This window comes from Paroedura picta, chromosome 18 (assembly GCF_049243985.1).
Source record: "Paroedura picta isolate Pp20150507F chromosome 18, Ppicta_v3.0, whole genome shotgun sequence".
NCBI lineage: Eukaryota > Metazoa > Chordata > Lepidosauria > Squamata > Gekkonidae > Paroedura > Paroedura picta.
This window is the reverse complement of record NC_135386.1, coordinates 13,461,969-13,475,452: the sequence shown is the minus strand read 5'-3', so window position 1 is coordinate 13,475,452 and position 13,484 is coordinate 13,461,969. Positions and strand designations below refer to the sequence as shown.

General features: G+C 46.1%; 1 protein-coding gene across 2 annotated transcripts in view; it reads left to right on the top strand.

Moving 5' to 3' along the window:
* AGBL1 (AGBL carboxypeptidase 1) overlaps nt 1–13,484 on the top strand; it is a 441,440-nt gene that overhangs the window by 148,003 nt on the left and 279,953 nt on the right. For both annotated transcript variants that reach the window (XM_077317361.1, XM_077317360.1), the window contains exon 18: nt 4,641–4,821. In XM_077317361.1, coding sequence (XP_077173476.1) covers nt 4,641–4,821 — 181 coding nt within the window. The remainder of the gene's footprint in view (nt 1–4,640; nt 4,822–13,484) is intronic.

Below are 13,484 nucleotides of genomic sequence, written 5' to 3'. Positions count from 1 at the left end.
CTGCTGCATAAGATGTTTCCACATCAAAAGCCGTCTGATTCAATACAAGGCAGCACCATGAACTATTTCGTCTTTTTCCCCCTGGGGAGCAAATGGCAGCTAGGAAAGACACCAGGGAACCGTCGTTCCAGAGCGTAGCTATGTTAGTCGGCAGTAGGAGTGCAAGTTCTGAGTCCAGTAGCTCCTCAGGGGCTGGCAAGACCTCCGGGGTATGGGCTTTCGTGGGGCAAAGCTCCGTCTACCTGATACTAGGGAAGCATGACCCGCAGACACCACACAGAGGGGGACATTGACGAGTCACCTTTGGTAAGCACATTGCAGAGGGCAGGCTGTATCAGAGGCAGGGTATTTATTCCTTCTCCTGGTGTTTATCTCTGACACACACACACACAAAGGCATCCATGAGTTGGAACAAGGTCTCTCAATTAACAAGCTCCACTTTCCCCTGCCTTGCTGAGAAGAGATAAGCATTGCTCAAGCTGTAATCATCGGCTGGAAGGAGGGAGAGCATGGGAGCATGAGAGCACCTCGAGATGACTCTGTGCTGCCTGGAGCGGATGCTTGTCAGAGGCCCTCCACAGTCCAGTTCCAGGCCACAACTGCGCAACCCCATCAGCTTCCTTTGGCAAGGAAGCTGCAGAAAAGCTCTAAATCACTGCAATTGGGAGGGGGCACCAAGAGAGAAAGAAAGGGGGGGGGCGCAGCCAACAAAATTATCTGGGAATGAGAAAAACATAACTAAGTGTCTTTGCATTGAACCAGGAAGCAAGCAATTTTGCATTTATACTCCCCCCTCCCTTCTCCATTTTATCCCCACAACTGTGACACTGGTTAGGCAATGTGTGTGAATGAGATCTTGGGGTACTTGGGGACTGTAAACTAAATATGAGCAGCCAGTGTGATGTGTGGTAAAGAAGGCAAGTGCAGTCTTGTGCTGTATCAACAGAGGCCTTACATCGAAATTACAAGATGTCATAAGTCCGCTGTATACCGCATTGGTTAGACCCCAACAGGAGTCCTGTGCACAGTTTTGAGGTTTTACCTCAATGAGGTCATGGACAAAATGGAGTGATGAGGATGATGCGGGGCCAGGGGACCAAGCCCAGTAAGGAAAGGCTGAGGGACTTGGGAATGTTCGGCCTGGAGAAGAGGAGGTTGAGAGGGGGCAGAATGGCTCTTTTTAAGTCTTTAAAAAGGTTGTCACTTGGAGGAAGGCAGGTGCTAGGATTGCCCTTCCCAATAAGACTTGTGATTGTAAAATCAGACTTCTTTATTGGATAGCAGAGAGATAGCAGCAAGCACACTCTCTGCTCAAACGGAGGAAGGACCCTGAGTTCGGGTTCTGTATAGCATTCGGAGTCTCAACCCCCACTTTGCCCTGAGTTGCAGATGGTCAACAGGGTGGAGGCTGGTCATTCTCCAGGGGAGATGGCTTCAGTAGATAGCAGGAGCGGCTCAGGTGCCCAGCTGTCAGAGATAATGTTAAATATCAAAGGTGTGAAAGGTGAAGGGACTGGGAAGAGGGTGAGGTACCTGACCAGACAATGTGAGCTACATGTAGGAATCCCAGGACTGAATGGCTGCCATCTTACTCTAAACAGAAGGGGGTTGAACAATCCAACAAACATTACAACATGGTACCCATTGTAGAGGCGGGGAATCAAACAGAATTAAACATGACAAATCCACAGGGCTCTGACAACAGGGAGCAGGTCTTGTTGCCAGCGGGGGTTAGAACCCACAGTAATGGTTTTAATCTATATGTAGAATGGCACAGGCCATTCTACATATCAGTAAAAAAATCATAGAGTAGTTCAGCAGTGGAATGGGCTGCCTAAGGAGGTGGGGAGCTCCCCTTCACTGGCAGTCTTCATGCAGCGGCTGGACAGATCCTTCTCCTGGATGCTTGAGGCTGATCCTGCATTGAGCAGGGGGTTGGACTAGAATCATAGAATCATAGAATCATAGAATCATAGAATCATAGAATCATAGAATCATAGAATCATAGAATCATAGAGTTGGAAGAAGCCATACAGACCATCTAGTCCAACCCCCTGCTCAACGCAGGATCAGCCCTAAGCATCCTAAAGCATCCAAGAAAAGTGTGTATCCAACCTTTGCTTGAAGACTGCCAGTGAAGACTGCCAGTGACTAGATGGCCTGTAAGACCCGTTCCAACTCTAGGATTCTATGAGATTGTGTCTCTGGTCTAAGGTCATCCAGCAAGCTCCAAATAGATTGGGGATCCAAGCCTGGCCGCTACATCACACTGTTGCATAGCACAGGGGCAAAACTATTTTTTCTGTGTCCCAAATTTTCAGTTTTTATTAAGTAAATTGAATTATCAGGCATGTGGCGGTTTCCAGTTTAGAATGGGACCAGGGCATGAAGAAGACAGGTGCATCTTCTCTCTGTACCCATTTCCCATTTTAACTTCAACTGAAGGAGCAAATTATATGCCACTGGTAAGAGCGTGCTTGTTTTGGTCTCTTTCCTGGGGGCACGTATGACTCCACATAGCACAAAGTGAGAAAATGTAGCTTCAGAACCTTTCAGAAGTGTTCACCTCCAGGATAACAAAATAGTCTTGTAAAAATCATGGGGTCATCAATTGCTGCTTTTTGGGTAATAGGAAAATGCTCCCTCATCAAACGTCACACCCGGTCAGATAATCGTCAGACTGGCTTCCAGGAAGGGATCAAAATTGTCAACGCTCATCCTTTCCAGAAAGAAGAGATTCCGTTCTCCTTCCGGCTTTGCTGAAACACTTTGAATGGGGTTCGAAATCTGGTAGCAGCATAGCAGATATCCGTACCTGAACAATACCTTCAGTGTGTGCAGACCTGAGTAATCCTGTTTAAAATAGGCACAGCAAATATGTGCTTTTCTAATGATGGATGACGTGAGCCAAAACCCTGTTGTGCCTGCATTGGCCACTGGATCTTACACACAGTACAAGCAGCTGAAGTTGTCGTGTCTCCTTCCAGCAAATGCTGGCAGGGGCTCATGGGAATTGTAGTCCATGAACATCTGGAGCACCACAGGTTGACTACCCCTGCCTTGTTCTATACTCCCAAGAGGCCTAGAACAGGAGTGGCCAAACTGTGGCTCTCCAGATGTCCATGGACTACAAGTACCAGCATACCTTGAGCCCCGACCATGTTTCTTTGCATTGCCCTCACGAGAACGATGAAGGGTTAATCTATATGGAAACACACACAGTGGTAAAATGCTGCACTGAATGGACTTTAACCACTTTTGGTGGGGTAGCATACCTCTGAATGAATTTTTTAAAAGAGGTCTCTGCAAAAAGAAAACTAATGCAAGACATTTACCTCTGATGTGATTGATTTCCTGCTGATTTCTGCACTGACAGCAGAAAAAGACAAAATGGAGTCACAACGGTCACAGAAAAGGGTATAGATACATGGGTTTGATGGATGCCAGCCACAGTTACTGGCCAAGCATCAGGGCTAAAACCAGACCATGGCCACACAGCCTGGAAAACCCACAACAGACCGTTGTCCCCAGCTGTGAAAGCCTTCAACAGTTCATAAAACTGAAACCTCAGGTGTTTTTTCATTCAACAGTAAGCCCTGGGCGAGGACAGAAAGAAAAGTCATTGCATGTCCAAAATCCTTGTGGAAGAAACCACCCCAAACAACTTGGTTTGAAACCCTGGAGTGTGTCTCTTCTGGCTTGTTTTAAAGCTTGCAAGCAGAAGTGTCAACCAAATTGCATGACAACTCTGGTTTCACTACCAAAGTTCACGTTCCTTGTAGGCTTCCCTACATTCAGGACAAAGATGCAATTGTCCTTTCCCCCAACCATATCAGCACAATTTGATAGAAGTTTTGTTGTGAACACCTGCCTTTGTATCTGTTTGTATATAAATGACATAGACATGGTCAGGAGCTGAGTAAGTTCTTCAGGGCCTGTAAGACAGAGCTCTTCCACCAGGGCTTTGGTTAAGGTGGGGCGGAGTGGAGCAGAGCAAAGGACGATCTAGCACCTCCTCCAGAATGCTGTATTGTCATCATAGAATCATAGAGTTGGAAGGGACCTCATGGGTCATCTAGTCCAACCTCCTGCACTATGCAGGACACTCACAACCCTATCACTCATCCACTGTCACCTGCCACCCCCTTGAGCCTTCACAGAATCAGCCTCTCTGTCACATGGCTATCCAGCCTCTGTTTAAAAATCTCCAAAAATGGAGAACCCACCACCTCCCAGGGAAGCCTGTTCCACTTCCCGAGTATACGGTGCAGGGATAGGGGGTCCATGGGGTGAGGGCCGGTGGGGGGTGGGGGATTTTTATTGTTATATTGGTCTTATATATCTTTTAAAATCTGTTTAATCCACTGTGACCCAGCTGTGCTGAGATCGGCAGAATATAAATGTAATAATAATTATATATGTGTATGTGTATGTGTATGTGTATGTATATATATATATATATAAATAATTTATATATATATTAAATCCAGTAAATTCCCAAGAAATAAAGCAGGATAAAAGCAGTCATCCCCAACTTTGCATGAAAGTGGTAAAAATTGGTGGTGGGGGTGGGGGGGATTATTTGCCTATGTCTAAAGTGAAGTTGATTTGCAAGCATTTCTGGTGCCTTTTTTGTTTAGGGGACCGTCGGTATGTGGTCTTAATGGCCCGAGTGCACCCTGGAGAGAGCAACGCCAGTTGGGTAATGAAGGGGACGCTGGAGTTCCTCCTGAGCAACGACCCCATTGCAGACCTCTTGAGACACTGCTTCATCTTCAAGGTCGTTCCCATGCTGAATCCCGATGGAGTCATCAACGGCAAGTGAGTGGCAGCCTCCGAGGGCATCCTTGTGCCTAGACCGGTCTCTGGAACTTAAGGCAGTTCCTAGTGAGGGAACGCCAGCTTGATCTTGAGCTGGTTTCACTTCCTCACACTTCTCTTCTGCTAACAACTGTTTGCCATCTATTTGCAAGCCTGGATAACCGTTGGCTAATGCGGCTATGACAGTCTCCCAAAATGTCCACACCAAAGCTAGGGGGACAGCGTTGGAGTCCAGGGACCCCTTTCTGACCAACAAAGGTTAATTCTGGGTATGAGCTTTTGTGTGCATGCACACTTCCTCAGATATATTGAAACAGGTTTCCTCAAGTATTACATACAGCTTGAGAACAGAGGTCGGGGGGAGGGGGGTTAGTTTCCAGGAAGGGCTGTTTAGAGTCAAGATGCACATGAATAGCATCTTCCTATATTGGGTCATTTTGAAATTTGAGGGTCATCTTCAACAGGCTGCATGGGCATCTGACCTCCCTGGGTGTCATGATCAAAGCAGACACAATGTCTGGAAAAGGTCTGGTTGTCCTTCAGACCTGTTGGCCAGCCTGGAATGGAAGCCTTTGTAAGATCCGGGAAGCACCAGGGCCTATTCACATGTTACAAAATCCCCGTGTATCCCTAGTGTTGGGTGTACCAGTGTGGCCTGGAGCATCATTGCATGCAACTTAATTCCCAGGAGTGAAGGAGTCCCATTCATACTGGGAGTGGGGAGGGAAAGCTTAAGACTTCTTTTTTGCACTGTTTTCTTGACCTAAAATAGCTGCTGGGTAGATTCTGTTTGCCCTGCTGTGTAAATTTAACATGACATCTTCTGTAGATATAAATTTCCCCCCCAGCGGAGCAAATAGAAGGTGCATTGCAGGTTGGGGAAATAATGCAGCAGACATCTGGAGGACAATTTGGTGATCCAAGGAAGTCAGCATGGATTTGTCTCCAACAGGTCCTGCCCGACCAACCTGGTTTCCTTTTTTGACCAAGTAACAGGTTTGCTGGATCGGGGAAATTTGGTTGATGTCGTTTACTTGGATTTCAGTAAAGCTTTTGACAAGGTTCCCCATGATGTTCTGATGGATAAGTTAAAGGACTGCAATCTGGATTTTCAGATAGTTAGGTGGATAGGGAATTGGTTAGAGAACCGCACTCAAAGAGTTGTTGTTAATGGTGTTTCATCAGACTGGAGAGAGGCGAGTAGCGGGGTACCTCAGGGCTCGGTGCTCGAGCCGGTACTTTTTAACATATTTATTAATGATCTAGATAAGGGGGTGGAGGGACTACTCATCAAGTTTGCAGATGACACAAAATTGGGAGGACTGGCAAATACTCCGGAAGATAGAGACAGAGTTCAACGAGATCTGAACACAATGGAAAAATGGGCAAATGAGATCAAGATGCAATTTAATAAAGATAAATGTAAAGTTCTGCATCTGGGTCAGAAAAATGAAAAGCATGCCTACTGGATGGGGGATACGCTTCTAGGTAACACTGTGTGTGAACGAGACCTTGGGGTACTTGTGGATTGTAAACTAAACATGAGCAGGCAGTGTGATGCAGCGGTAAAAAAGGCAAATGCCATTTTGGGCTGTATCAACAGGGTTATCACATCAAAATCACAAGATGTCATAGTCCCATTGTATACGGCACTGGTCAGACCACACCTGGAGTACTGTGTGCAGTTCTGGAGGCCTCACTGCAAGAAGGACATCGATAAAATTGAAATGGTACAGAGGAGAGCGACGAAGATGATCTGGGGCCAAGGGACCAAGCCCTATAAAGATAGGTTGAGGGACTTGGGAATGTTCAGCCTGGAGAAAAGGAGGTTGAGACGGGACATGATAGCCCTCTTTAAATATTTGAAAGGTTGTCACTTGGAGGAGGGCAGGATGCTGTTTCTGTTGGCTGCAGAGGAGAGGACATGCAGTAATGGGTTTAAACTTCAAGTACAATGATATAGGCTATATATCAGGAAAAACATTTTCACAGTCAGAGTAGTTCAGCAGTGGAATAGGCTGCCTAAGGAGGTGGTGAGCTCCCCCTCACTGGCAGTCTTCAAGCAAAGGTTGGATACACACTTTTCTTGGATGCTTTAGGATGCTTAAGGCTAATCCTGCTTTGAGCAGGGGGTTGGACTAGATGGCCTGTATGGCCCCTTCCAACTCTATGATTCTATGATTCTATGATTCTATGATTCTGTGATTCTATGATCATGTGGTGGGGCTGTCCTGTCCCACAATATGAGCAAGCTACTGCCTTTCAGATGGTTGTCTTGAAAACAGGTCTAATTATTGCCAATGGAGAAGAAACACCATATACTGGTTCTGAGACGTCATATTCCTGTGGCTTTAGTTCCTTGTCCAGTTGTCCCCCTCCCGGCCTGCTCTTAATTCTCTGATTGCATTAAGCAATGTGATAATTATCCATGTTTGTATTTAGCAAGGCTGTTTACTGATTAATGCTTTCTGGAACATATCAACCGACTACCTTTTAACCAGTTAATCACTTATTTAGCCAATTAACATAAATATTACAACAGCTCAGTTGCAAGTGATGTTGTGAGTGTATTTAATGAAGACAAGCCGTTTCTCTTGACTGATTAACAAAGAGAAAAAAATCATTTGTTGTTTGGCAAATTATTTTAAAATAATGGAGCCCAGGCTCTGTGTGTGTGCGTGTGTGTGTGATCATTAATAACAACGATGTCGGCACCAGAATGTCTTTCAAGGAAGGCAACGCTGAATAATGCACACCCAAAAGAAAACCACCTCCACATTTTAAATCAGCTATTAATGAGTTCCTTGATCAATCTCTTAGCTAATTGTTTATAAGTCTGCAATCCAATGCACAATTACATGGGAGGAAGCCCTGTTAAAACCCACTGGACTTACTTCAGAGGAAACCAGAAGTTCCAGATCAGGAAAACTGCAGAAGCAACAAAGTTGAAGGGCCTCTACCCCTTGACCTTTGGCCCTGATGCAGGTTGAGAAATCCTTGAAGATTTGGGGGGGGGTGGAGCCTGAGGAGGGATGGGTTTGGGGGAGGGAGGGACTTCAGTAGGGTACAATGACATGGAATTCACCTTCCAAAATGGGCTTTTTCTTCAGGTGAATTGATTTGTGTCACCTGGATATCAGTTGTAATCCTGAGCAATCTCCAGGTACCACGGGGAGATTGGCAAGATGAGAATGGGGCCTGGGGAGAATTGGGGTTTGGGGAGGGAAGTCAGTGAGGTGTAATGGTCTAGAGGCCACCTTCTCACACAGCCATTGTTTCCAGAAGAACTGACCCACTGTAGGCAGGAGATCAGCAGGAATTCCAGGAAATCCCTATGCCAGAATTTCTGGGTATTTACTCCCTGGCCCATGTGGTAGGGTTGCCAGTTCCAGGTCTGGACACATCTGCAGATGTTGTGGAGAAGCTTGGGATGGACAGGGGGTGGCAGGTTACAGTGGATGGGCAATAGCGTTTTGAGCGCCCCGTGTAGTGCAGGGGGTTGGACTAGATGACCCAGGAGGCCCCTTCCAACTCTATAATTCTATGAATGCCCAGATCATAGAATCATAGAATCATAGAGTTGGAAGGGGCCATACAGGCCATCTAGTCCAACCCCCTGCTCAACGCAGGATCAGCCCTAAGCATCCTAAATCATCCAAGAAAAGTGTGTATCCAGCCTTTGCTTGAAGACTGCCAGTGAGGGGGGCTCACCACCTCCTTAGGCAGCCTATTCCACTGCTACTCTGACTGTGAAAACATTTTTTCCTGATATCTAGCCTATATCGTTGTACTTGTAGTTTAAACTCATTACTGCGTGTCCTCTCCTCTGCAGCCAACGGAAACAGCATCCTGCCCTCCTCCAAGTGACAACCTTTCAAATACTTAAAGAGGGCTATCATGTCCCCTCTCAACCTCCTTTTCTCCAGGCTGAACATTCCCAAGTCCCTCAACCTATCTTCATAGGGCTTGGTCCCTTGGCCCCAGATCATCTTCGTCGCTCTCCTCTGTACCCTTTCAATTTTATCTACATCCTTCTTGAAGTGAGGCCTCCAGAACTGCACGCAGTACTCCATATGTGCAGTACTCCATGTTTGCAGTACTCCATATGTTAACAGATGTAAACAGAAACATTTGGGCCTGGTGTCTAACAGAGAACAGTGTGGGCAACAGGCAAGCCACAAGGGGAAGGACATTCCGGAGGCAAGGTGCAACCATGGAAAATCCCCACTTTTTTGTTCTGAAAATACAGCCATATATATGCAGAGTCTTGGGGAACTTGAAGGCTGGCCCTGTGCAGTCATATTTGGGTTGTTCCTGCTTCAAAGGTGTTATCCAACTGTGGTCTAAGACAAGGGGTTGGTTCCAGATCTCTTGGAATTACCAGACAACAGAGATAAGTTCTCCTGGAGGAAATGTCTGCTTCAGAGTGTAGATTCCATGGGGTATCCAGGGTTCTCCAGGAATTTCTCAGCAGGAGATCTGAACACACTGGAAAAGTGGGCAAATGAGAAGAAGATGCAATTCAATAAGCGCAGAGTTCTACATCTGTGTCACAGAAATGAGAAGCAGGCAGACTGGATGGGAGAGACCTTTCTGGGTAGCAGTGTGTATGAATATGATCTTGGGGTACTTGTGGACTGCAAGCTAAGTATGAGCATACATTGAGATACGGTGGTGAAGAAGGCAAATGCAATCTTAGGATGTATCAACAGAAGTGTCAGTTGAAATCACAAGATGTCATAGAGCTGTTGTTTACTGCAGATCCCACCTGGAGTCTTGTCTGCAGTTCTGGAGGCCTCACTTCAAAAAGGACGTGCTCAAAATGGAGAGGGTTCAGAGGAGAGAGACAAGGAGGATCCGGGGCCTGGGGAACAAGCCCTGTGAGGAAAGGCTGAGGGACTTGGGGATGTTCAGCCTGGAGAAGAGGAGGTTGAGAGGGGACAGGATGGCTCTCTTTACATAATTGAAAGGTTGTCACTTAGAGGAGGGCAGGGAAAGTTTCCTGTTGGTAGCAGAGGATCAGGCCCACAGTAATGGCTTTAAACTACGTGTATAATGATATCATGAAATCAGGAGAACAGTTTTAACCGTAATAGTTCAGCAGTGGAATGGACAGGAGAGGTTGGGGAGCTCCCCCTCACTGGCAGTCTTCAAACAGCAGCTGGACAGATCATCCTGGAGGTTTGAGTTGAGGCTGATCCTGCCTTGAGCAGAGGTTTGGACTAGATGGCCTGGATGGCCCCTTATGACTCTATGATTATGACTTCTGAGCTACTTGTGTGTTTGTGTTTGTGTGTACGAGAGAGAGAGAGAGAGAGAGAGAGAGAGAGTTTGAATCCTGGTTGTCTGTCATGGCAACAGCTTCTAATTTCCTTTCTCCCGGCTACTTTTGTCAGTCTGGATCCTGCTGGTACAGAACCAGCAGCTGAAACAAAGCAAAGAAAACGAATCATTTTTGAGTGGTGCATTAGCTGTTTTTTCAAATGAATCCCCTTTGAATGGGGGGCAAAGGTTTGCCCGGGAGGGTTTGTCAGCAGCTTTGATAATTTTTTTCTTCTGCCGCCAAGCTCCTCTCAGCTCTTTGGCTCTCCTTCACGCCGTTCTGTCCGGTCAGTGATAGGGCAGCGGAAAGAGAAGGCAGTTTGGAGAGTATCTGAATGAAAGAATGGAAATTGCCCTGAGCTGGTTATCAAAAGATAACTCAGAAGATGTTGCCATTCTAAACCGGATGTTCTTCATTGTTGGCCTGATTTTGAGTAAATATGAGGCTTGGGTTTCACACAACTAATTCCCTTCCATTAATGGCCCAACTCTGAAACATTTCAAGCCGCACCACTCCCTGCTGCCCTTTCTGACCACGTGATCTTCCTCCAAGTTTTTTTAACATTCTTAAGTTGAGTGCTATAGTGCCAAGCCGATCTAGCCCTTCAGAGTTGTTGCTGTTGCTGTTGTTGTTATATTTAGATTTATTGCTCACCATTCCCAGTGGCTCATGGCGGGTTACATTAGTCTGAATAAAACCCCATGAAAACCCCCATTAAAACCCCAGACATAATCAACATCCAAATGAAGAATGTAAAAGAGAAGAACGGCAGAAAAAATATTTTAAAAACTATCCCTTCTCCCAGTAACTCAAACGGGAGGTGGGAAGAGGGGGCAGATGAAACCAAGCTGCCACACATGCACTGTCCTGGAGGGGGCCAAGAGATCTTTCTCGTTGACTCACCATAGACCTGGCGGAAGAGCTCCATTTTGTAGGCCCTGCGGAATGCCAAAGACCCCGCTCAATGGTACCATTGAGATGCCTTGATTCCATTGACTCAGTGGAGCAAATAGCCACTGAAGTGCTATATTGGATTAGAGCTGGAAAGGTGTAGGGGATTGTACCCTGCTTTTACTGCCCAAAGGAATCTCAAAGCAGCTTACCATCATCTTCCTCTCCCCATAACAGATACCCTGTGAGGTAAGTGGGGCTCAGAGGGCTCTGAGAGAACTGGGACTGGCCCAAGGTCGAGAACCTAAAAAGTATTAAGGACAATAAAAACAACATGGAGTGTCACTTTTTCTATAGGACACACATATATACATTAGTTTTATCCTAACATCCAAAAACCTAGCATGTATTGACCCGTACAGGTCTTCCTCAAACACACAGAAATACGTACAATATGTTTTGATATCATATTTTTCAATCACCAGGGCTGCCTTCAGTAACCTTCCCTGGCACACAGGAAATCCCAGAAGGTTTTCTTCAAAACTAGGGAAGGTTACGGAAACCAGGAGAAAGTTTACTGTGTTCAAAACCAGGGAAAGGTTTACTGTGAAAAAAACCTGATTTGCATAGAAACTTTTAACATCCAGTGGCTATGCAAAGGACCTTCACTTGAATAGAGATGTTGGTTTTAACACCCTGGTGATTGAAAAATGTTATGTGTGACCTATAGAATAAGTGTCACTCGCTGCTGTTTTTGTTGTTTTTAGTAGGTTTATATCTGAGAGCTCCATAAATAAAATTCAAATGAAATGTGTTTGAATATCATATAAAGGTGCAGCTTTTTCAACTTGTTTAGGTTCTTGACCAGGGGTAGTCAAACTGCGGCCCTCCGCATTGCGTTCGCTGGCAGGGGCTCCTGGGAATTGTAGTCCATGGACATCTGGAGGGCCGCAGTTTGACTACCCCTGTTCTTGACGCTATTCCAGGTTGGGTTTTCGACCTCTCCCCCTTTTTTTGTTTGCCAGATGGCCCAAGTTCACCAGCTGGCTACCTGTGGAGGAGGAGTGGGGAATCAAACCCGGTTCTCTAGACTGGGTGCTGCTGCTGCTCTTGCCCATGATACCAGGCTGGCATTAGCACTAGAGCACTCAAAGTAAAATATTTAAAAAGTCTGTTGACAATTGCATGGGGAAAAAAGCCTAGGAAAAATTGCCGTTGTAGGAAGCACTAAAGTCATCTCAAATCAAGGAAGGTGCTTAGACATACTATGGCCTTTTCCAACTCTAGGATTGTGTGATCCTTGGTCCCAGGGACTTGGAGCAGCTTGGAGTTGCTCATGGCAATCAGTAACTTCTTTCCATTGAAAGATCTCTAAGAAAACTAGCCAGGACAACTTGGAATAAGATGATGGTTCTGAGTATTCCCATTTGGGCTTAACATTTTAGCAAGCAAAGTGCTTTAAGATCTCAGAGATGATACTGAGGCCGCTGCTGTCTACTTATCTCAGCACCTTCCTTGATTTGAGAAGCATTCCCCTTGCCCTTGCATCACTTTGAAAGTGCTTTGTTCTATCAAGTGCCTGAGCCTTCCTCCTCCATCACGGAGATGAGAGGCCAATCTGTAGCATTTGCAAATGGCTCCTGCTGGCATCTTGGCCCACTGCCTGATGGAGGAGAGCTCAGCCCAGCAGGACATGGCCTGATTATGCTGCGGGAGGCTTCAGAAACCCCTGGGCTTGGGGGGGGGGGTTGTACTTGCTCACATGGGCTGAAAACTCCCTGCAGAGAATATTCCAGCCATGCAGTAGAGGCCTTTTCTCCTTTCTCTGGTCAAATGCCACAAAATACCTGTGTCGAGCCACAGCAAAAGAAAACACAGCAATGGCACACTCAGTCAACTGACCTCTTCCAACATCTGGGTCCTTCTCTCAATAGCAATGTTGAAAAAGCCAAGTCATGTTCCCAGTGACATGAACGTTCTCCCCAGCAGAAAAGTTATCTTGCTGACCTGGATGGCCTAGGATATCCTGATCTTGTTAATTCATGGAAGTAAAGCAGGATCAGTGGGGTGCCTTACTGGATTCCTTCCTCGTGGTGCATTACAGCAAACACAGATGGAATTCTACTCTCCCTTTTGCTGCTCTGCTCAGCAAGCAACAGTGAAATAGGCAAGAAGATCAATCACAAATTATTATCTCGGTCATAGAAAACCAACAAGCCACCATTTAGTATTCATCTAAGTGATCTTCAACTGCTTGGATGAGTAGAGCTTGGTTTTGCAAAAGCCCAGCGCAAACTGGTTTGGCAGTTTTTGCCGGCTTGCCTGTGATTGATCACCAGAGGCAAACATGGTAGGCTGGAGTGTCGAACAAGTTCACCGTGAAATTTGCAGCATCTCTGCTCATTAATTCAATCATTTATACTTCTGCAGCCTTGCTGCACAGGCACCC